Genomic DNA, 24,479 nt, shown 5'->3' with positions numbered 1-24,479 from the left:
GCCCATTAAATGCTAGCTGAGGAGAATCAAACCTGGGCCCAGGACCTGAAGGAGAATCAGGACCCCAGCGGTGCTGCTCTCAGCTGTTGGCTCTGCATCCTTCGTCCACAATCCCCCGCCCCAGCCTCAGTGTCCCTAAGTGCAGCAGAGGAGGGTTCCCTTCGGGGGCCATGGGACGAGTTGAGAGGAGCTGTAATCCCCTCCGTGAGGGATGCAGCCGTTTATTAAAGAGGCAGCTTCGGAGGTCATGCTCTCTCTTGCTCCTGCACCGCATGCATAGAGGAGAGGGGCCAGCTTCTCCTCGCCTTCATCCTCCAAGGGGAGACTGACTCAGCAATTCCTCTGCAGCTGATTTAAGGAGGGAGGGAGGAGGCTCGGCCAGTTTGCTAGCAATACTCTAAATGCATTGTAAACCCCATTTAGCTCCTGCTAAGGACCCAGAGGGAATAAGAGGTTATTCCCGAAGCTTCCTTCAACCTCTAACAAACTGTCATGGGGTGGATGTGATCACAGGGCCTTTCTATGTTGCCTACTTCTGGGGCAGTTGGGGCTGGGAGTGGCTAAGGAATTCAGTCTTGACCTAGGGCAGAATATTCTGAGAAGTTCTACAAACCCAGAGTTTTGTTACAATTATTCTGAAGAACGCTTCACTTAAGAGAAGTCAGGGACATCTGCTGCCTTTCCTCACACTACTGACCAAAAGAACGTGATACACAGTTAACAACGGAGCAGGGAAGGTGAGCAGGAAGGCTGACGCAGGGGTCCCCTCGCAAACGCTACAGGACCTCCAGCTAACACTCGAGCCTGGTGAGTGTAGATGCGCTTCCATTGCCCAAGGTTGTCAGATCAGACATTCTTTTGATGTCTTCTGCTTAGGCTTTGCCATTCTTTTATATCGAGAACTTTGTGAGGTTTATCTGAAAGCCACTTTGAGATGAAGAAGGAAGAACCGTAACATGGAAAATCCTAGAAAGGGTCCAAGTATCAAATATCTTTAAACTCTAGTGTTTACAAAGTGGTACTCACTTGGGGTTGAAAGCAGCCACGTCAGTGTGTGCAGCATCCGTAAACAGAATACAGATCAGTTACCATGGAAACAAGATTAGACTGAAAAGCGTGCCCCGATGATACAGAGTGACAAAGAGTGACAGTGTGCCACAGTCAAACTGGGTTTTGCAGTAACACTAGGATTATGGAACAGCTAGTAAACGAGTGGCCCATGGACTGGGAAAGAAACCCTCCTAGTCAGCTCCCCCCTCCCCAGTCTCCTAAACATCTAGAATTTTCCCTTTCATATTCTCCTAATCAAAACTAACTTGTCCTGTTTCCAGTTCCTTTACTCTCCATGAAGAAACTGAAAACCTAATCTCACGATGGCTAGTTGCTAATAATGACTCAGTTTAATAGAGCAGTAGTTCTCAAACTTAAGCATACATGAGGATCACCCAGAAGGCTTGTTAATATACAGCTGGCTCTATCCCAGAGTTTCTGATTCAGCAGGTCTGGGGTGGGGCCTGAGAATTTGAATTTCTAACAAGTTCCCAGATAGTTCTGATGCTGCTTCCAGGGACCAACTTTGAGAATCATGGCAATAGCATGACCCACAAGAATGAGGTGACATGAGGCACCTGGGCAAGGCCAGAGGGGACACTGTTTGGAGGTAGGCGGACTCTATTACAGTCCTCAACTCCTACCTGATGTGCCCTGTTCCTAGGGAACCCCCATGTTTGGTTTCTCCTGTGGACAGATGATTCCCAGAATGGCCAAAGTTCCACATATGACCTTAGAATTTGGACCATTTCTGAAAGAAATTAAGGATGTGTACTTCCAAAAGCCATGTTTGTGGGAACATTTGTGTTCAGTGCAATGGATCTGTAGTCCAGAGGGTGTGAGCAGAAAACAAAAGTGCCCTGATGGGGCTTAGTCCACAGAGATGGGATTTGCTCTACAGTGTGATGACGAAAGCCTGCAGGTAGGATCTCCTCACTCCCCTGGGCAAGCAACATGCCCTGGCTCAGGACAACAGACAGCTTCACCTACTGCTGCGTTTTAATGAAATAACTCAAAATGAATTATAGAAAAAAAAAGAAGAGAAAAAAATTGTCTCGACATCTTTACAAATTCAGAGCAGTGACAGAGGTGAGAGGGTACAACCAAAACTATGTTCCCTGATGTCAGAACAACTTTATCTTTACAAGGCCTAGTCTACAGTAGAGTGCACAATAATTGTGCAACAAATATGTTTGGTTGACTTATCAATATTTTTTATCAGTTGTATGCATTAAGATACTGCACAACATGGTAACTACTTATGTGAAATGCCCACTGAATCTGAGTATAGATATGAAAACCTCACAAGCGTTCCATGAGACTGGAAGGGCCAGCATTGATATCCCCTAGGGAAACTGACATTTGGTGTGACCTTGGGTGTCTCTGGACCTCAGTTTTCTCTGTGAGTGCAGTCTGGTGGTGCTAAGAGGTATGTGGATGGCTCTCTAGCCTCTGCTCTATAGCATCCTGGGCACTCTGAGCATGTCCCACTGAAAGCTCTTAGGGGCATGATTCTGACTGCAAAAGAGGCCAGTGGTTCAGCTAAGGAAAGTCCTAACTTTATAGATGACACTTTTTTGGTCAGAAAGGGACTTCACAGGAATGGGTTGACCAGTTGGTTGATTCAGCCTCCCACCCAGCACAGGGATCCTTTTTACAATACCTCTGGCAGATGGATATCCAGGTAGTGTCCAAGGAGCTTGCTACCACCCGAGGGGGCCAATACCTCTCGGTGGTGGCTTCCACCACTGTTAAGATATACCTTGAATTCAGCCAGCGTTTGGCTCCTGGAGATTTTGTTCTTCAGCCCTCATTCTGCATCTTATAGTTACACAGGGTGAATCTGGACCCTCTGTGTCATGACAGACTTTCTCTCATACCTCTCTAAAAGCCTGGATAACCCCAGGTTCTCTAACCATTCTTTAATGACATAGTTGCCAGGTCCTCCTCCACCCTGACTAGTCCTCCACCCTGGACATGTCCCCATCTGTAGGGATGTTCATCCCTCTGGTGTGAACACACTGGTAGTGATGTGTCAGGGAGAACTCATGGTGTCATGTGCTCATGGAGCTGGGAGGGGCTTTAGGCTCCATCAGGTCTACCTCTGGACTAGAGCAGGCCTCCGGCCTGAGTAGCATTTCTACTGGTGTGGCCTCCACATTACTCCACACTGAGGCCAAGCATGCCTTCTTCCCTTCCTGGGGTATCACTATCACTGCTCCCTCCTGACTATGACCCTGGGCTCTGGTATTGTGATCCTCATTAGAGTTCCTGTCCCCTTGATTTCCTTCCAAAAACTGGTTTAAGACCCTGTATTTGCTCCTTTGGGACAGAAAGTCCTTGGCTGAACAGCCCCTCCCAAGCAGGCTCATGCTCCTGCCTTTGAGTAGACAACGGGGTGGAGGGGAGAGGCAGAGGGGGAGTGGGTGTTAGAGGGGAGTGGGGAGTGGGTGGGGGCCTAGGGCACCTCTGGGTTTACCGGTCACCTGTGTCGGGGGCGACGCACTCGCATCTGTAGATGGTGATAGAGTCAGGCTTAAAGTTCATGTTGATGGGGTAGTACTTGAAGGCACCAATCATCTTCTTAATGGCATCATAGATGAAGATGAAACTGATGAGGGTGGAGAAGCCCTCCTCAGTGAAGCGGGTGATATACTTGATGATAAAGCTGGCATCTGTGGCCACCAGGATAAGGCACTGGACAGCTGAGTGTAGGCCAATCCAGAGGCGGAACTCCATGTAGTCCAGGCCATTGCCTCTGGAAAGCAGAGGGAATCGAAGGGCCCCCAGCCCAAGGCTCTTGGCTGTGCTTGGCTCCCCAGACCCACCCTGGGTGCCTCATCTGCCCCTCCTGTGGCACAGATGCCCTCCTAGGAAGTACAAGAGGACTGGGGATGGATGGGGACAGTTCCCGGGTGGGGTTGTCTGGTCTTTGAGAATTCCGGGAAAGGCTCCCAGGGGGTGGCAGAAAGGTGCTCACACACTTCAGTTCTTACACATTTGGTAGCAAACACCAGAGTGAATGAAAAACAGGGAATTTCAGAATGAGGCAGCTGGAGCAGACCTCAGAAATGGGCTCCTGTTGTAGGTGAGGCAGCTGAGCCCAGAGCTGCGTGAGTCAGGGTATAGCCTTCTGACCTCCAGCTTGAAATTTCTTATACACTGCATTGAGTTTCAAGTCATAATTGCTCATGAGCAGAGCAGTGTGAATTCTGTCCTCTTGTCTTGCCTGGATTTCTCCCCATGGGCTGTGCTAATATGCACTAAGGTGGCTTAAAGGCAGATATCGGAGGGAGTCAGGAGGGACCACCTGGCAGTGCCTCCTACAGGTAAAGACAGCTTTGGTACCTTCTCACCTCCCCTCCCCCTTGGGGCTCATCCCCTACCCCGACCTTGGCATACTGTCCCAAGTGTGAGAGAAGGCACTGAGGGCCACCAGGTGCACCTACTTGCTGAAGTCGAAGAGGAGCTTCTCGAAGATGAGGATGGGCCCTGTGCTGCTGAGGATGATGAGAGGCTGTCCCGAGAAGAGGCAGAACAAGGAGCCAGCCATGGCAGTGCCCAGGAAACTCTCCATCACTCCCTGGGGGCATGAGGGGTGTGAGGCTCAGTAGAGGTGTGAGAAAGGGGCCTCTCCGACCGGTTAGAACCCAGTTATCTCAGCGAGGGCCACAATGCTCGTCCTTTATCCCAGGTCCTCTCCTCCTCAAATTCTGCTCCCCGTCTCTGACTCCACAACCTCTCACAATTGCCAAGCATCACTCTCTAATTCTAGGTCCCATGTGACTTCCTTTTGGCACCCTAGGGCCTAGAAAACAGGGCTGCCAATGGTCGTGCTTGTTCCTGTGCCCATTCTACTCCCAGAGGACAGTCCATTCATCCACCCAGTCATTTATTCACTCAAAGATCTAGTAGGTGCTTTTAGAGGTCAGACCATTCATTCATTCATTCATTCAAAAATCTATTAAGGGCCTACTATGTATCAGGCATTGTGCTAGACATTGAGAACCCATGAACAAACAAGATAGTGCATCTTCATTCTAGTGGGAGATACACACAAGAAACTAGGCGATTTCCATACAGCAGAGTCTCTTAACCTCAGCACTACTGACATTTCAGGCTAGATAATTCTTTGTTCTAGGGGGCTATCCTGTGCATTGTAGGATGTTTATTAGCATCTCAGTAGCACTTCACCTCCCAGTTATAAAAACCCAAACTGTCTCTAGATGCTACCCTATGTCTCCTAGGGGTCAAAATCATCTCTTGTTAAGAACCACTGGCAAGAAATATGATAAGCTGGGATAAGGGAGAAGCACACAGTAAGAGTGAAGGGTTGGTCAGGAAAGCCTCCCAAGAGGTAGATACACGGAAGCTGAGAACCAAAAAATGAGCAGAGAATTGACCAGGAGAATAGGGTAAGTGGATGAGAAAGAGTGTGCCGGGAAGAGCAACAGTACTCACAAAGGCTGGAGCTGAAAGGGAGCATGTCTTTGAAGAAGTGAAAGATGATCAGGATTGATGGAAAACAGAATGCAGATGAGTGAGGAGGACCAGAACCTGAGAAAGGGAAATACTGGGAGATGAGGCTTGAGAGGCAAGTCGGACCGTGTCACGAGGGCCACTGGGGGAAGCTGGGATTTACGAGTCAAGGATGATGTGTGAATATCTGGGTCAACCATGGCGTCGCTCATTGGCTGGGGGGAGCAGCAGGTCTGGAGGGAAGATAATGGATGCAATGTTGGCCCTGTGAGTTGGGGGATCCCAAAGGGCAGCTATATGGACATGCCCAGGAGGCAGCTGGATATTGAACCTGCTGCTCAGGAGAGTGCTGTGGGCTGGAGATAGGCACTCAGCTTAATTTATCTGGGAAAATGGGTCTTCACCTTGGTGCTCTGAGCTTTCCAGTGATACTATCCCAAAGGCCCCCAGTGGAGAGGACCCTTGTCTGGGTCTCAGGCTAGTGTCTCTGCTGAACGGTTTTCCCCAGGTATACCTGTGTTGTTGTCATCACAGACATTTCTAAAAATGTCTTAACTTCAAGCTAAGAATTTAAGGTTAGTTTTTTTAAAAAGTATGGGAAGAAGGTCACGATTAGCCACTCAATTAATTGTGCTCATTAAATCCATTAAAGCATCAGTAGGAAAAGTATCAACTAACAAAGCAGATGATTTCCCCTTAAACATTTGTTCTATCTACATAATCTTTAAATTTGGTCTTTAGTAATATGATTTAGCTTTAGACCTTTTAATTATGCCAGCTTATTATTATTTTTCTCAAGGGTAAAGGATTACAAAAGTGATGGTCTGAACCTGGATGGTAGGTCAAACCCAAACCTTGGTTTTGGGATTATGGGAATAAGCTCCTTACCAGTACCTGGTGGCAGCAGATTTTTCTGAGGTTTGCATGCATGTCCCCAGCTCACACACACCTGATAATTGTCAGTGGCATCCCCCAGAAGCCCACCAAAGGTGATTGCGTTGGTAATGCAGCCGAGGTAGATGAATAGGATGGCAGAGATGGACTGAATGTGGAAGCCATCGTAGAAGTCACTTGGGAACCAAGGCAGCTTCCTCTTGACGTCCAGACACAGGCCACCGAAGACCCTGCTCAAGACAGGCCCAGGTACTGCTTTCCCGCCACAAGCACCAGTGCGGGGGCAGGGCTATTTATAGGAGCCTGCAGAGTCTGCAGTGAGGAGGGGAACTTGACTAGGGGTGGATGGGGACAGGGATCTTTCCACCAGAACATTTAAGACCAGGGAAGAATTCTGTCATTAGACTGAGTCTGTGGTTGGCACCATCTCCACTGGGAAGGGTGGTCACAGACAGCCTGGGTGGGAGAGGGAAGGCCTTATGGGAATACGTATTGGGGTAGACTTAACATTCCACAGGGGATGGAAATCCTGGGGTCCAGAGATGACTATCCTCCTCACGTCCCTGATCATCTGCAGGGTGCCTGTGCTTGGTAAACATAGGTGTGTCCAGCTTTAGGAGATGAAGAGATCCTGGTTTATAACAGGTTCATCAAGGGCAGATTCTGAACCTTATAACTGGCTTCCTTGCTTTGTGGAACAAACAAGTGGGGAATTTTAGGTTTAGGGAGAATGTTTGCTGGGGATGCTAGTCTCCATAGCCCCTAACACAGTGCTTAGCATAGAGCAGGTTTTCTCAACCTTGGTACTGTTGGCATTTTGGACTGGATAATTCTTTGTTGGGGGGAGGGCAGTCCTGTGCATTGGAGGATGTTGAGCAGCATCCTTGGTCTCTATCTACTAGATACCAGTAGCATCTCCCCTCCAGCTGGGACAAACGAAAATGTCTCTGAACGTTGCCAATGTCCCCTGGGTGAGGATGGGAGTCGGGAGTAGGTAAAGTTGGGAGCCACTGGCGGGCAGAGAGCCAAGGGCATAAAAAACATGACTCGTCCTCAAAGTTATGACTTACACAGAGCTTTGCAGGGCTGAGTCCTTTCCTAAATTCAGATCTACCCAAGTTATTCTAAGAGCTGGCAAAGAAACGAAAGCCAGGAAAGTTTCCTATTGTTCTCTTTTAAAACAAGTTTTTTGACTAGGTAACAAAGGTTAAAAAAATTCAAAAGGTACTCTTATGGATTGAATTATATCCCCCCAAAAGATATATCAAAATTCTAACCTGTAAATGTGACCTTATTTTGTACATGTAATCAAGTTAAGATGAGTTCATTAGCGTGGGCCCTAATCCAATATGACTGGTGTCCTCATAAGAAGAGGAAAATGCTCTATGAAGACAGAAACACAGGAAGAACACCATCTGAGGACACAGAGAGAGATGGGAATGTGCAGCTGCAGGCCAAGGAGCACCAGGGACTGCTGGCCACCACCAGAGGCTACAGAGAGGCAAGGAAGGACTCCACCCGGAATCTCAGAGGGAGGATGGCCCTGCTGACACCTTGATTTGGGAATTCTAGACTCTAGAACTGTGAGAGAATAAATTTCTATTGTTGAAACCACCCAGTCTGTGACACTTCGTTTCCGCAGCCCTAGGAAACTAATACAGGTAACAGAGGGTGTCCTGAGAAAAGTCTGGGCTCCTCCACTAGCTTCCCCTTTCCTGCCAGATCCAGGAGGGGCTTTGAGGGCTGGGGAGGAAAAGAGTGCATTGGCCAGATCCCAAGGCCGGGCGTGGGTGCTGCTGACAGCGGTGGAGAAGGTTCCTAAGTGGTGGGTGAGGAGAAGGGAAATCTAAGGCAACTGGTGTCGCTGTCAGGCCTGGAGAGGGCACCTTCCCGTCCAGATGAGCTCCTCCCCGATCTCGTGCACGGTCGGCATCTCTCCATCATCCCCGCTGCTCGCTCCGCCGGCCCCGCCGCCGCCGCCGCCGCCGCCTCCAGCCCCGCCGCCGCCTGCAGCCGCTCCGCCGCCTCCCGTCACAGAGCCGTTCATGTGACCTAGCTCCGTCAGGGAGAACACGGATTTCCTGGAAGGAAAAGCGCGACAGGGGACAGTGGGGCTCCCAGTCCGAGGGAGAGATCAGCACCTCCAGGACTGTCCTCACAACTCCTTTACCTTTCCAAGTAAAATCATCAAATATCTTAAAATACAGAGAAAAATGCAGAGAATGATCTAGCAACACCGACACACAGGTCACCCAGGTTTTACAGATGGTCACATTCAGTATATTTGCTTCTGATTTGTTTTTTCAGAGAAATAAAGTGAGACTGAAAAAAAAAAAGTATAAACCCATGTACGCTGACGTCTTTCTTTCAAATCCAAAAAAAGAAACGGACAGACGGAAAGCTCCCTCTGACCCGGCTCTCCGCTTGCCCCCGCTTCACTCATACACACCTCTTGTCGGCAGAAGTCACCTTCTTGGGTGGCTCAATTCGGATATTTGGGTCCCACTCTCCAGGGGGGAGCACGATGACCTCGTCTAGAAACTCATCAATCCCCGCGATCAGATCCTCCCGATTCCTGGCCTTGTAGGCCACGTCGCTGAAGAGCTGGCAGGGAAAGAGGCGGAGGAAGAGAAAGGGCCGCTCTCTTGCTGCGGTCCCCACCTCACCCAACCCCGGGGGCACACCGCGGACACTTTCAAAGAAAGTCCCTTGGAACCGTTACTCCAGCTGCCGATTTGCTATCAGTTTCTGAGATGAGGACAACGGGGCAGTTGAAACTTAGCACAGTGGGGACAGTGGGACATGGGGCAAGGCGGCTCTTCCTGGACCTGAAGGCCAGGTCTCTGTACTCCAGGTGTCCGATCTGGGCTGAGTTACTTACTTAACCTTTCTACTCTCAGTTTCCCACAGAGCGAGCTCATCAGAAAACCTGTGCAGAGCCCAGTCGGAGAAGCTCAGGTATTTCAAATCTGTTTTTTGTTTGTTTGTTTGTTTGTTTTTGTTGTGGAGCACAGGCTCCGGACGTGCAGGCTCAGCGGCCATGGCTCACGGGCCCAGCCGCTCCGCTGCATGTAGGATGTTCCCAGACCGGGGCACAAACCCGTGTCCCCTGCATCGGCAGGCGGACTCTCAACCACTGCGCCACCAGGGAAGCCCTCAAATCTGTTTTAACATCCCAGCCCTTCATCTTTGGAGGGTCAGGCTGCATCATTCCATGCTGTCTCCAGAGGGTTCTTTCTGACTTTCCAGATCTGATTGGCTTGTGCTCGTGTTTAAACTCCTCTAGGCTCCCTGTCACATAGCGTCAACTCTCAGCTCCGCCTACAGGCTCCGTGTGGTATGTGGCTCCTCTCTCTGGTGTCACCTCCTGCTCCTGAAGCTCTTACACTGAGCCTATATGAAACCACTTCCATCCAGCTCCCTCCCTCTCCGAGCCGTGGCCCTTTGCCTGGAATGCCTGCCTCCTAGGCTGGTGCTCATCCTTAGCTTTAAAGCCCTCTCGTGTGTGAGGGCCCAATGACTGCCTGGGCAGTTAGCACGCAGCTCACTCTAGGACTGTAGGTCTGTCTCTCCCACTTGATTGGTGCTCCTGAAGGGCACCCTCATTCCCTCATTCTCATAATCCTCACCCCCTGCACAGGGTCGGGCATACAGTAGGTGCTCAAACGTGACTTGTGGGATAAGTGAATGAATGCAGGCACAGTGTTTGACGCAGGAGCCATGACGTTCCGGAGTGCACGCTCCTCGGGGCACTTACGTCGTCTACCATGAGGGTGGCAATGGCGCGGCCAATCTCGTTGTAGGATTTTGCTCTCCCAGGAGGTCCCAGCAGTATGAACAGAAATCTGCAAAGAAGATGGAGGAGGAAGGGGAAAGTGAGAAGGAAAAGTAAAAGCAGGTGGAGAGAAGGATTTTCTGGCCCTAAATAGTATCCATTCTTAATTTTTTTAACTGGGCAGAAACATGTCCCTTCCCTCCTCTGTATCCCATATTTGCTTTGGAGAGACATTCCTCTTCACTCCCACCTGAGCATCTTTGCCATGCCCTGGCATCCCAGAGCTCACCCAGCAGCGCCTCCCCCAGCTGCTGGCTACTTCTTGTTTATGATTATTTTAAATACATTCTCTCAAATTCTTCCTGAGTCAGACTGCCCTCCCCATACAGTTCCCTCCTTTTCCTTCTTCGATTTAAGGGTGTCTCCAACTGCACTGCTAGCTGACTGCATGGACAGCTGGCCACCCGAGGGTGGGTATGGTGGGCAGATTTCAATGGCTCTCACCTGGTGGGGACAGGCACCTCGGTCACTCCTCCCAGCATGGCTGACTGGATGAGACGCACGAAGGCAATGAATGGCTGGTCCAGGAAGTCCACCTCGCCCACGAGCACATTGGAGGCTTCTGAGTCCTTGGGGATCTTCTTCATGAATTTGTTTTTACGCTGGTCAGGAGGGGGACACAAGATACCCATGATACTCACATGCAGTGGTTTCGGCTCTCACTCAGCCCATTCAGACTACTGTGGAGACCTAACCTTATAAAATTCTCCCAGCGTTTCTCAAGACACTGAAGGAAATAAGCCGACACTCTCCCACAATCTGCAGATGAGGAGACTCAAAGTTGGTTAACCCCAGGGACCAATTAAGCCTTTCGTAAATGGGAAGGAACAGGCAATGACTTGACCCCCTAAGATGTTCCTTGATAAGCGAAAACCTTGTTCTACTGAAATGTGAGGTGAGGGGTCGGAATAGAAAGTCAGGGCTTGCTGGACATCAGATCTCTTCCCCCAGCAGCAGCTCAAGCAGATGGGAGCCTTGGCCCTTACACTCCAGCTGCCCAGCCCTCCCTCTTTGCCTTTACCCTGGATGGCCGTAGGAGGAATGAGACCATCCTGATGGCCAGGGTGGATACACTTTGTTTTTTCTTTACCACCAGCTTCCTGGCTGACAGGAACCCCTGGACCTGTGGGTCCAAGCCTGTGGGAGACTTCTGTGCCCCCAAGTCACCCCTAGAGGACCTCCCAGGAAACTCGTAGCTTCTGAGCCTTTCCAACTGAGACTATTGACTAGACTGGTGTCTAGTCAGGGAAGGAAGTTCAAACAGGAAGAGTGAGCGGGGTCCGATGTGAGACGTGCTGGAGACAAGCCCTCTGCCCCAAAGCAGCCCCACTCTCTGCGGTCATGACTTTCATCCTATGGATAAGAGGCCGGCTCCTCCGGAGCCCTCTCTTATGATGAAAATGCCCAGGGGTGGTCACATACGCACTCTTCTTAGTCTTTAACATCTTAGGGTACATTCGTTTTTCAGATCACTTTCGCTCTGGGCAGCAAGGGGATAGACAAGAGACAGAGAGAGTGTCATAGAGAGAGGTGGGGAAGGAGCGTCTGGGGAGGCCCGGGCTGGTGGGAGTCCACAGTGGCCAACAAAGGAAGAAAGGGCCCAGGAGGTGGAGGCAAGTGGTACAGAGAGATTCTGCGGACGCCACCCCTTTGCCACCTATTCCCCCTTGATGGGAGTCTCTCTTGTGGGCACAGAAATGTCTGTTTCTCGTATGCTCAGTGAAGATAGTTTCCTTCTGTCTCTGGAGAGGGGTCAGTTATGGGCATGGGCATGGCCAACAGGTCTTGTCCCTTTGTGCCCACAGCCATTTCCTGATTTGACTCGTGGGGGACATGATACATACTGGGCTGGGGACCTACCAGCACTAGAAAAGGCTTGTGAGCAAGAGCTGCACCCTTATAATCTTTTAAATCCCTTAGAAAACATAAAACTCTCCATAACCACCTGGGCAAGAGCCCCAAGGATCCTAACGCAGTGAGAATAAGCAAGAGCAGAAGTTAATGGGAAGGCCAGGATCCCCACAACTCGAAGAGTCCCTTTGTCCCAGGAGCAGTTAGCTGGTTCATAAGCAGGTTCTTCAGGATGGAGGTCTGGGTGTGCCAGGGCAGCCACTGTCTCCCTCCAACTCCATGTCCCTGGGCATCAGGCAGGGAGCAGGTGGGTGGCAGGAGTGCCCTGGAGAACAAGGTTTTGAAAACAGCAGTGCTCTGGGGTGGCCCATGCGACACGCTCGTAACCGTGAGCAGAGAGGAGTTAAAACAGGGCCTTGGTCCTCCCTTGTAGGCTGTCACCCCAGTAAGGAGGCCAGAGTTGTGGCAGCCCAGAAATGGGCCATGCTGGTGTTCTGGCCACCCTGGCTTGGTGATGGTCTGGCCACGGGCTTGTCTAACCAGGGTCCTGCTGATCCCACTGCCTGAACCCAGGGGACTCTGGTCCAGCTCTGCTGAGTCACTGCACACAGCGATGCTGTTTGAATCCACACTCTGCTCACCAGGAACTCACTGGAACTCAGGGCCAATGGGGAGTGGTGAAGAAAGTTGCACCTAAAGAACTGCCAGTGCTGCTGCAGATACTGAGAAGCAGCATTACACAACCAGTTAGGAGAGCTGGACGCTGGTGCCCGGTGTTGGGTTCCAATCCCTAAATCAAAGGCAGCATTGCCGGGGGAAGGTAGTGGATAGTATTCTTCTTACCACTTAGGTAGTGAAAACTAGGTTGTGAAAAACTTTTACTAGGCAGTGCTTTCTTATAACGGCTCCCCTGTCTGTGCGCATGACTACAGTAAAGTGGGGTTCTTCTCTAAATGATATTCCAGAATACTCGTTCCTAAGTCACTCCCAAATTAAGGGCTCTAGAGTCACACTGCCTGGATCAAATCATGGGTATGCCACCTTTCAGCTGCATGAACTTAGGCACGTTATTTAACTGCTTTTATGTTCTCATCTGTAGAGTGAAGATGATATAGTACCTTCATGATGCACAGAAAACGCACCGCACAACGTAGTGCATGCAATGTGTGGACCTCCAATGTTGGTTGATGCCGTTATTACTGTTATTTTATTATTTTGGCCACCAAAGGGTCCTGGAGACACTGACATGAGGGAATACTCTTGTTTTGCCTTCCACCAAACTTGGGACTGCCTTGGAGGCCTGGAGGTCACCCAAGCTCCTGAGGAGTAGGTGCCACAGTTCAGGTTCCCCTCATCACCTTCCTTCCCACTTCTGGGGGCACAGGCAAGGAGACCCTGGGACCTGCTGCCCCTGAGACGTGAACGTTTGGAATTGAGGGCAGCCTCCTCTGGGCTTCCCTCGGGGGCACAGTCATGGGGGTCCTGGGCTGTGGGCTTGGAACTTGGACTCAACTTGTTTGCGGGATTCTGATCTCATCAAGGAGGTTTCAGCCAAGCTGGTGGGAGACAAGAACTGACTTTATCCAGCACTAGCCAAGGAGAAGATACACTACTGGGCAGTCCAGTGGATTCACTATCATGATTGTCCCCACAGGGAGGCCCCACTGCTTTTCTCTACCAGCCCAAGCCCCCACTTCATCCTTAAAAGTGTTTGCGGGTCGTGGAGGAGGTGAAGCTCTGTGTGGCGGTCTTCTCTCTCCAGTAAACCCCAAGGTCAGGGATAGCTGGCATCTCATCTGATCACACTTCTCCGTCCCCTGCTCCTTCCAGGGCCTGGCACAGAGCCAGCACCCAAGTGTTGGACTGGGCTGAGTCACCAAGGCAACCCAGAGCCCCGCCCGCACCCTTCCCGGGGACTCCCGCTTTTTCACGGGACTAGAGTTTTGCCTGTAGGGGCTCCCTACCCCTGAAACCAAAGACTTCTCCCTGCCCCGGCCCTCCACAGCAGCCAGGTGCAGGGGCTTTACTACCTGGTCTGTATTTGGGGTGAGAGAAATATCATTCATGCTTCTGCTCTGCGCGTGACCTAGGAGAAAAGGAAAAGGAGGTCCATCAGGGGAAGACGGGTTCTCGCAGGCCCTTTTCTCTTGGTCTCTACACAGGCTTTTCCCATCTTCACGACCAAGGCAAGCCACCCCCCCTAAGCCTGCAGCCCCTTTCAGCAGGCGTTCTCTCTCTTTTCTTCTTTTCAGGGGCAGCTTCTTAAAAGCACTGCTGGGCCCCAGGTTCTACTGCTTCCTTCTCAGCCCTCAGTGTGCTACGCCCTGGTCCCAGCCCCCCGCCCTGCCTTCTGGGGCGGAGACTAAGACGTTGCTCTGCGTCAGCCCTGAGGTGGGGAGCGGCACAGACACACTACTGGGTAACGAGCCAGGTGTCACTAAGCTTCGGCCTTGTTGGAGAGAAAACAGCAGTTTCACCTCTGTCCTCCGAGACCCACACGAGTCTTTAAAGACGGCTGGGGACGTGGGCCGGCAGAGGGAAGGAAGGTGGGGCTCCCCGTGGTGAGAACTGTGGTGAACTGTTCGAGCAGCTGCTTCCTCCGTTAAGGCAGGAGAAGCTCAGCTCTCTTTTCCCACCAGCAGCCACGTGCAGTGAGCCCTCTCGGGCTTTCCGTGGTCTGTGGTTTCCCGGCCCTTCCAGACTCTGCTTTCCCTCGGCTCTCCCCTCTCTTATTTCCATCCAGGATCCTCTCTTGCTGGGCCCTCCTCAGGGCCTTGCTTTGCACTCAAACCCTCCAGAGGCCTCACCCCCGTCCTCCTGGGTCAGTCCCATCCCCTCCTGTTTCATCCCCATCCACATCTGTGCTGGGGATGCCCAGGTTGGGTCTCCAGTCCAGATCTGTCCTGAGCTCCAGATTCCTCTGAGCAGCCTGACCTGGCACCTCAAGCTCAACACACCTGAAACGAAACTCGTTGTCTTCCGTCAAATGTCTCCCCCCATAGGCCCCACACCGCCAGCGCTTCCTCCCCCGTGTCCACTGGCAATCAGAGCGGACCAGGAGCCAGCCTCGACGCCTCCCTCTCCCTTATCTCCCACTTCCCACCAGTCGCTGAAGCCCAGCGGGGTCCTTCTCTCTGTTCTCGCTCCCACTGCCCGAACACGGCCCCCGTCTCTTGCTCCCAATAGTTCAGCCCCTTCTAGTTTATTTCTCACATAAAAATCTGACCATGCTACGTCCCTGCATAAAACTTCTCAGGAGTCCCCACTGCCCTCAGAAGACAGGCTGGGGCCTCTTGCAGGATTCAGGGGCCCCTTGCGATTGGATCCTCTTTCCCTTGGAGCCTGGTGAACCGAATCACCCTGTTTCCCCGAATATGCGGCACCCTTCACAGCACCTTCGCTTCACCTGCTTTTTGTTTCCTTTGCTCTAAAGAACACCCTCTTCCTCCCCCACGCTGCTGGGAAACTTCTATTTATTCTCCAAGACTCAGGCAAGCGTCGCCTCCTCTTTGAGCCTTCCCAGGTGCCACCTTGGGGTGGGGAGGTGTGCACACAAAGCTGTAATCACTTATTCATGTCTTTTATCCAGGTCCCCACCACAGCAGCGCTGGCACTTCATATATAGTGAATAACAGAGCAGAAGGCTCGTCCCAAAGCCGTTCACCGTCTCTGACTGCCAGCATCCCTCTGTGGAATAACCAAGACCAGGGAGACTAAGAACATCCTGGGGTCACTAAGAACAGAGAGAAAAGACCGTGACAAACCCCTGCCGTGGCAAAGGCCACATCACTGTCACTGTCCTGAAGCATTCCTCTGGCCTGGTCAGGGGCACAGCCCTGGGACGTGCTTGTTCGTATCTTGTTATTCTAGTAAAAGTGTTTAAAGGAAAATACTCCTTCACACTGCTTTTTCTTTTCACTTCCCAAGCTCCCTCTTTTCTTTGCCTCACAGCTCACCTGTCTGTTCAGCGCTGATGAATTGCCTGACAAAGCCCGGTCTGTGACATGCCCCTCACAGGCTCCACTCACCCAGTCACAGCCCTCAGGGGCTGCAGCTCCACCAGCATTTCATTGTCTGGGGCCCAAGACTGTCATCCAGGGATGGGAACATTCTCTGTCCTGGGGCAAAGGACCTAGGCTGCTTTTAATTGTTTCTAGGAAGACTTCTCACCAAAAACAGGGCTAATGATCAGTTTGGTGAAAATAAAGCCATAGACTAAGTTAAAAATGCCTAGCACACAGGATTGGGTATTGATTATGACAGGACTTGATTAGAGCTGCAGTTTTTGGAGTAATTATTTAGAAAATTACGGTAGTAAGTTAGACTCTGAGGGCAGCCCAGGTTTAGGGTGAAAGTTAGATTTCTTCTGATGCCTGAGAGTTCTAGACAGACCCTGGGCTTTACCTCCTCTGCTATGGAAGTATGAAAATTGACTCCAGAGTGGCCACAGCCAGGACGAAGCTGCCACACAGTGGCAGAGAAAGAAGATACTCACACAGGCGGCCGTAATTTGCACTTTGCCGCATCCTCAGGTCCTCGGTGGAGTGGTGTAGGCTTGGGCCCGCCGCGGGGCTCCGGCCTGGGCTGCGATCTGGGAGGAGGGACGGAAGAGATTTGACTTCGGCAGACTTGCTGGAGGGGCGCAAGAGTGCTTCTTCCGTTAGCACAATTCACGTTTACAATCATTTCACCTAAATAAAGCTGGGCTGCAAGACATGTCTCTTCCCCTTCTAGGAAGAAAGGATGTTTTGCTTTTCGTTCCTGTTTTTCAGGATTTTTTTTAAGCAAGTGAATAGTCTGAACATGATTAGAGAAAATATTTGTACCTTTGAAAGTGAAATAGATGTACAATTGATTAAATAGACACCAGGTGTTGTAGGTGACCTAGGTTCACCCCTGATTCCACAACCTACTGGCCATGTGATCTTAGGTAAGTAACTTAACCTCTCCGTGCCTCAGCCTCCTCATCTGTAAACTGGGGATGATGAGAACAGTACCTAGTCATGGGGTTAGTGTGAGGATGAAGTGGAGTACTCAGACAGTGCCTGGAACACAGGTAAGTGCTGAGTACGTACCCACTGTAGGCTAAACATTTTCCATTTAAAATAATTCATCTAAGGAGATTCCTCAAGTCTCTTTAGTTAGCAGCGTTATCAACTTTGTACTGATTATTGCATTTATCTGACAGGTCCAGCAAGGCTAGTGTCTGGGCATCTCAACTCTGGGATATCAAGAGTGGAGGATTGCAGGTTTGAGATGTGTGCATAGAACAAGCCACCAGCGTATGGCCCGACTCACTGGTGGTGGAGGAGACTGACTTTCCAATGTCAACCAAGGAGCGGTGGATGGGCTTCTTGGTTTGGTGACGGTGTTTCCTCAGTAGGACGTAGCTGACCCTCTCTCGGAGCTCTGGCCGAAGGAGGCCGTCCTCGATTTGCTTTTCAATGACATCATCTAAGTGGGAAACAAACATGCCTTGTCCACGTGGCACCGAATGACCAGGGGTGTGGGGGTCTTCAGTTTCATCTGTTATTAGTGGGATTAAAAGTGACCTAAAGGAGGCAGGGAATGTAGAAATAGTCCCACCTTTGCCACAAACTGAAAATTTGGACCAGCCATGAACGCTCAGCCTCCTTATATGTAAAAGGGTGTGTGCATGTCTGTGGGAGTTCGTGTATGTGGATGCATGTGTGTGTGCATGGGGGTGCATTGTGTGCCCGTGTGGGTGCACATGTGCATGCATGTGTGGGTATAGGATTCTCAGCTCTTTCTATCAATAACATTGTGGAAAATAAATGAAATTGTACACGTGAAAGTACCCTAAGAAGCACAAGGTACAATGCTAAGTGGTTTTAGTCCTAACATGAATTCTTTTTAGAAAAGTATTTTGGGCAATGTAGTTCTGGCAAAATTGAATGTGCTAAAACAAAATTCACAAGAAGTTTTAGGGATGATAAGGCAAGCTGCTCCCTCCCTTTGCCACTCTATCAAACGAGAGTTAATTTCCTAAAGATGAATGGTGATCTATTTACCCTGACAAGAAACAGGTTGCCATGGCAATAGGTGTCTCCAACCATGCTAAAAAGCCCTTCTCCCTTTTGTTACATTGCTGGATGGCATCTCAGAGGCTGACCTTTCCCTCTCTACGTGTATCTGAAACTTGGAGCAACTGTGACACTGCTTGGGGGCCTCAGACCCAAAGCCTGGTCTCTGCAGAATTAGGCAGGCGTCAGAGGTGGGTGTGCCATGCAGACCAAGGGTGGGCATGAGATGGGGCAGGCAAAGGGGGACGCTGCCCTGCTTGGTGGGGGCCACAGCAGTCCTTGCCTCACCTATGATCTGTGGTAAGGAGACGCTGTCCAAATCCAGCAGCACCGTCCCCGTCTGCAGGCAGGTCCGGAGCTCAAAGAGGCTGTGCAGGGACAGTGTGGACACGTGGGGCTTGCTCCAGCGCTCTCCTCCTTCCTCTACCTTTTCTTCAAACTTTATCCACCTGGAAAAGTAAGGATGGGGCTCAGCATGGCCTTTGCCCTCAGGAGGAGCCCACAGCTGGGCCTCTTCAGGAGAGGGGTGTTGGCTTGTGAGTTATGCTATGCACATTGTTGGGGCATTGGTCCTAGACTCACAGGCAGAGGATCTCCTGGGGACATCCCCACTCAGTCCCCCACTCCTCCTGAAGCAGTAATGCTCAGGACAAAGTGGCACCAGAGAATGACCATAAATGGGCATGAAGGATACTTTTAGGGTGGTGGAAATGTTCTAAAATTGGATTTAGTGATGGTCACACACCTCTGTACATTTACTAAAAATCATTTAATTAATACACTTAAAACAAGGGAATTTTATGGTATCCATTAATAATAGAGCTGTTAAAAAAATCGTCCACTGGACCCTAGTTACCCGTCTACTGGTCACACATGTGTTCAGTGTCTGCCTTATGGGGTGTTTGCTGGGAGCAGGAAAGTATTTCCCCACAGTTCTGGTGTACGGCCTGAGGTTTCCGTGAGTCCCACTCGTATTTTGGCTCTGAAAGTTCAAGTTAAAATCCAAACGTCATTTGAGGAAGGAAAGAAATTAAACCAAGGGTACGTAGGAGTTTGTCCTTTCTAGAAGCCTTGGAAGCATAGGCTGGGGTGGCGGGGCCCAAGTGGGAAAGCCTTGGGCAGGCTGGTAGCACTGGCCTGTAGCTCCCCGCAGAGGGCAGCACCACACAGCCTGGAGAACCACTGGGAAGCAAAGTCTGGCCGGAGACCTGCTGGCTCAGCTTTATTAGATGTCGACCTCAAGTTAGTGAGTAGCGTCAAGCTATGCCAATCAAAATCCCAGGGGAGTATTTTTGGACTGTGACTATCTAATTCTAAAGTTCCTCTGAAAAAGTAAATGTCTGAGAGTGGTTCGGGAAAGTCTAAAAAAGAAGAATGGGGATGGGACATGCTTTTAGCAGATATAAAAACTTACTGAAAGCCTTGAGTAATTAAAGCATTGTAATTCCGGTCCAGATATAGACAAAGGGATGAATAAAACAACAGTCTGGAAGCAGACCTGAGCCCCCATGGGAATTTGGGTTTTGATGGAGGAGCCGTTTAAAAGATGACCAACCTAAATATTAAAAAGTCCCTACTTCTTACCAAGATATTCTTACCATGTGGATTAAAGGCTAGACATAAAAATAAATCTATAATGGAATATTGTTGAGCCTTAAAATAAAGGAAATTTTGACGCATGCCACAGCATGAATAAAACTTGAAGACATTATGCTAAGTGAAATAAGCCAGTCACTACAGGACAAATACTGTAAGATTCCACTTCTATGAGGGACCTAGAGTAGTCAAATTCATAGAGACAGAAAGTAAAATGGTGGTTACCAGGGGCTGAGGGGAGAGAGGCAGGGGAATTACTGTTTAAGTGGTATACAGTTTCAGTTTTGTGAGATGAAGGAGTTCAGGAGATGGATGGTAGTGATGGTTACACAACAATGTGAATGTACTTAATGCTATTGAACTGTACACTTAAAGATGGATAAAATGGTAAAGTTTATGTTATGTATATTTTACCACAATTAAAATAAATAAATAACCGTGTTAAAACCTAGAAACAAAAATATAAATATACTAGAAGAGAATATAGGAGAATATTCTTGTTGTTGTTGTGGAGAAAGACTTCCTAAGCAAGATGTAAAACCATAAAGGGAAAATAAATGGGCACATTTTGCTACATAAAAATAAACTAAAACCTCTGTATAACACAATAAGACGTAAATGAAATTCACATAAATGCAACATACTCAGAAAATATTTGCAACAAACAGGGCATCAAAGGATTTTTTTTTTTTTTTTTGGCTGCACCAGACGGCATGTGGGATCTTAGTTCCCCGACCAGGGATCAAACCTGCACCCCCTGCTTTGGAAGTGTGGAGTCTTAACAACTGGACCACCAGGGAAGTCCACAAAGCTTCTTCACATCAATAAGAAAAACTCAAATTACCCAACTGAAAAGTGAACAATTCTGAAAAGAAATAATGGCCAATAAATGTATGAAAAGATGTTCAACTTTACTAGTAATCAAGAACATTTAAATTGTTGCAAATGAAACAACATCCTTCACTTCTCATATTGGCAAAAATTTAAAAGATTGACAACTTCCTGTGTCGGTGGAAACATGGGGGGTGGGCACTCAAACTGTATGTATGAATATAGTATGTGTGTGTGTGTGTGTGTGTATATATACATATATATATATATATATATATATATATATATATATATATATATATATATATATAGTGTAGCCACATAGCCTTCTTGGGGTGGGGAACTGGGAGTCTCTTTTGTCTTTTGACTGAGCAGTTCTATTTCTAGGAAATTATCACAGGAGTATCTTTGCACATCTACACACAGTAATATGTATACCAGGAGACACTTACTGCAGCTTTGTCCAGTAGGGTGAATAACTGGAAACCACCAGTTTTCAGTAAAGACATGATCACATCAATTCCATACATCCATGCTGAAGAATAACACTCAGAGATAAAAAGCACGAGGGTGAACTATGCGTACTGACAGGATGGACAATACCATCCCATTCTATAAAAAAGAAACACACACACACGTGTGTGTGTGTTTACACGTGTCTGAACATGCCCAGCAGCAGTTTTGAAAGGATGCCTGTCAGGTGGTTAAATGGTTACTTCTGAAGGGAAGTGTGGGGTTGTTGGTGGGGGGAGGATTTAAGAGACTTTCAATCTATTGGGGTTAATTAGTGTAGTAAGAGTGCAACCTGTGGAGCAAGACAACCAAGTTTTATTTTTTATTTATCTTTGGCTGTGTTGGGTCTTCATTGCTGTGTGCGGGCTTTCTCTAGTTGCAGTGAGCAGGGGCTACTCTTCATTGCAGTGCGTGGGCTTCTCATTGCAGTGGCTTCTCTCATTGTGGAGCACAGGCTCTAGGCACGTGGGCTTCCATAGCTGTGGCACGTGGGCTCAGTAGTTGTGGCTCGTGGGCTCTAGAGCGCAGGCTCAGTGGTTGTGGCGCATGGGCTTAGTTGCTCCGCGGCATGTGGGATCTTCCCGGACCAGGGCTCAAACCCGTGTCCCGTGCATTGGCAGGCGGATTCCTAACCACTGCGCCACAAGAGAATTCCCGACAACCAAGTTTTGAATTCCAGCTTCACATTTACTAGCTACGGACTTTGGGCAAGTTACTCAATCTCTCACCACCTTTGTTTTCTTTAGGAATACTAACAGTTTATAGCAATTAGAGAAGTGCCTGGCACATAATGCACACTCTGTTAGTGTTAGCTATTAATGTGAAAATAAATAACGTTGCTTTTTAAGTTTAGAAACAATAAGGAAATAAGAAAGTAAAGACATTCAAAGCTCTCCCAACCAGAAGACACCATGGTTGATATTCTGATGACCTTCAATTAGATCTCTGTGTGCATGAACGCACACGTGCATGCATGCACACACACACTTTTACATTAATGACACCATAAGGGCGTGGTATCTAATGGGTATCCTTTCATGTCTATAAATGTCTATAAATATTCATATCATTTTAAAGGCTCTTTAGCATTCCATTGTATGAGTAGACCATAATTTATGTGAATAATCCTCATTTGGTCAACATTTAGATTATTACTAATTATTCTTTATTATAAACAAGGCTGGTTTGAATTTCCTTGACCCCTGTTCAATAATTTCCTTACGATAAACTCTCGGGAGTGGAACTGCTGTGTCTGCACATTTTTACATGTATGACATACACTGTCAAACTGTTCTCCAGAAAGCTGTGCCAATTCATACTTCCACCAACGTACAGGAGACCTCACATTTTTCTGAAGTCTCTCAAACTCTAGTATTGTCATTCCTTTTCACTTTTGTGCATTTGGTAATTGAAACATTATATCATATTTGCATTCTTTTGACTACATGTGAGGTTGAACGTCTTTTCCTTTGTCAGATTTCTTCTTTACACAGTTGTGTGAGCACTTTTCAGTATCAGTGATTAATATCCTGATTCAATACATTTATTTGAGACCAGTTAACTTGGAGCCTGGTGGGGCCTTGGGGGCTTGGATGGACACAGGATGGGGAGGGTTTTTTTCTAAATATATACATGTTTATTGACTAGTGTTATTATGGACCTATTATTACAGGTAAATGATTCTTTTTAAAAAAATATTTATGTATGTATGTATGTATTTGGCTGTGCCAGGTCTTAGTTGTGGCACACGGGATCTTTAGTTGAGGCATGAGGGATCTTTAGTTGTGGCATGCGGGATCTTTTTTAGTTGCAGCATGCAGGCTCTTAGTTGTGGCATGTGGGATCTAGTTCCCTGGCCAGGGATCGAACCCAGACCCCATGCATTGGGAGCACAGACTCTTAACCACTGGACCACGAGGGAAGTCCTTAAATGATTCTTTTTTAATTGAAGTAGAGTTGATTTACAAAGTTGTGCTAGTTTCTGGTGTGCAGCAAAGTGATTCAGTTATATATATAAACTTTTTCATATTCTTTTCCATTATGGTTTATTAAGGGATATTGAATATAATTCCCGTGGTATACAATAGGCCCCTGTTGTTTATCCATTCTATATATGAGTTTGCATCTGCTAGTCCCAAACTCCAAAGATGGGGAGGTTTGATTAGAGGGGGTTGGGGGGTGAAGACATGGCGCTGGAGCAGAGACCACTCAGACACTTGCCTCGGAGACTCACCAAGGTGTAGTGGACATTTTTAATGGGGAAATATGTTTGGGAGAACATTATTTAAATTATGGTAGATCCAAGTCTGTATAATATCAATACAAAGTTTTTCTAAAACTTGTATTAACATAATGGTTTGCAAGGAAGAAATCAAAGGACAGGTCCAAATGTTTTGGTCAGGAGATGCTCACTCTTCTCCCTGAGAGTGCTTCTCCTATTTAATCACTCAAATTGCCCCCTTTTACCTCAAAAATACACGAGATAAACCACACTGTCTCCTTGCCACTGAAGACCCTTTTGCTACTCTACAGCCTTACCCCATCCACCCAAATGTATGATGTGTCCCAGTAAGTGGGGCCACTTGGGTTGATTGCTTTCTACACTGTCTCATAAACATCCTGGGTGGACATTCGGGCAGTTCTCTCCCATGCATCCATCCTTCAGCTTCCTGCCTCTAAAAACGCAATTCCATCTGGAAAGGTGGGTTGAAACCCTTCGAAACATCCTTTTAGTAACGCTGCATAGCAAGAACAATTGGTCCTCTTCACTTCCCAGGACTTCAACTATTTGTACTGTGTTATGGGCACCCGTAAAACATTAGCTCTATACACAGACAGGGTCTCAACCAACCTGAGCACAGTTTGCAGAAAAGCAAAGCTACCAGTGTCCAGGTTCAGGGCAATGCCAAAACTAGACTCCTGCTACCACCGTCTCTTGAGAATTTGATTTTTAAAAAGTCCAGCATACTCAACAACTTCACTAGGGATACCTCTTCAGTTGTCCTTGCAACTATTTGGGGAATCCAGATATTGAAACAGTAAACCCAAGGCCTGAACTTAATTTTGTGTTTTTTATGGCTACAGCTAGAAATTAAGCTCACTTTTCACCTTGAGTAGAACATAGAAATGTGGAGGACCCAAGGTCTGCCGCTGTGGTTTTCAACTTTGGCTGTCTGTTAGAATTGCCTGAGCAAATTTTTTAAAATACTGATGCCTGGATGGTCATGCCACCAGGAGGGTGGCCTAGCCATGGAAGCTCCCAGGTTATTTTTGCCCTGAGGGTTGATGAGACTCTGCCCTGTAGTCATATACAGCCATGTGGCTCAGGGATAGTTGGACTTGTCTGGGGTCCCCATGCAGGCAAACACTCTGGGCACATAGGTCCC

General features: G+C 48.5%; 1 protein-coding gene across 3 annotated transcripts in view; it reads right to left on the bottom strand.

The window, feature by feature from the left end:
• The window catches only part of SLC4A5 (solute carrier family 4 member 5), a gene marked incomplete at both ends in the record, with an annotated part of 94,311 nt that overhangs the window by 26,899 nt on the left and 42,933 nt on the right, over window positions 1-24,479 (bottom strand). For all 3 annotated transcript variants that reach the window (XM_079720817.1, XM_079720818.1, XM_079720819.1), the window contains 11 exons: window positions 3,537-3,808; window positions 4,500-4,633; window positions 6,479-6,653; window positions 8,310-8,504; window positions 8,873-9,027; window positions 10,181-10,268; window positions 10,703-10,860; window positions 14,140-14,195; window positions 16,605-16,700; window positions 17,408-17,563; window positions 18,442-18,602. In XM_079720817.1, coding sequence (XP_079576943.1) covers window positions 3,537-3,808; window positions 4,500-4,633; window positions 6,479-6,653; window positions 8,310-8,504; window positions 8,873-9,027; window positions 10,181-10,268; window positions 10,703-10,860; window positions 14,140-14,195; window positions 16,605-16,700; window positions 17,408-17,563; window positions 18,442-18,602 — 1,646 coding nt within the window. The remainder of the gene's footprint in view (window positions 1-3,536; window positions 3,809-4,499; window positions 4,634-6,478; window positions 6,654-8,309; window positions 8,505-8,872; window positions 9,028-10,180; window positions 10,269-10,702; window positions 10,861-14,139; window positions 14,196-16,604; window positions 16,701-17,407; window positions 17,564-18,441; window positions 18,603-24,479) is intronic.

Source organism: Hyperoodon ampullatus (genome assembly GCF_949752795.1).
Source record: "Hyperoodon ampullatus genome assembly, chromosome: 15".
NCBI classification, from domain to species: Eukaryota; Metazoa; Chordata; class Mammalia; order Artiodactyla; family Ziphiidae; genus Hyperoodon; species Hyperoodon ampullatus.
Note: the sequence above shows the minus strand (reverse complement) of the source record. Positions and strands in the feature narration are given on the sequence as shown.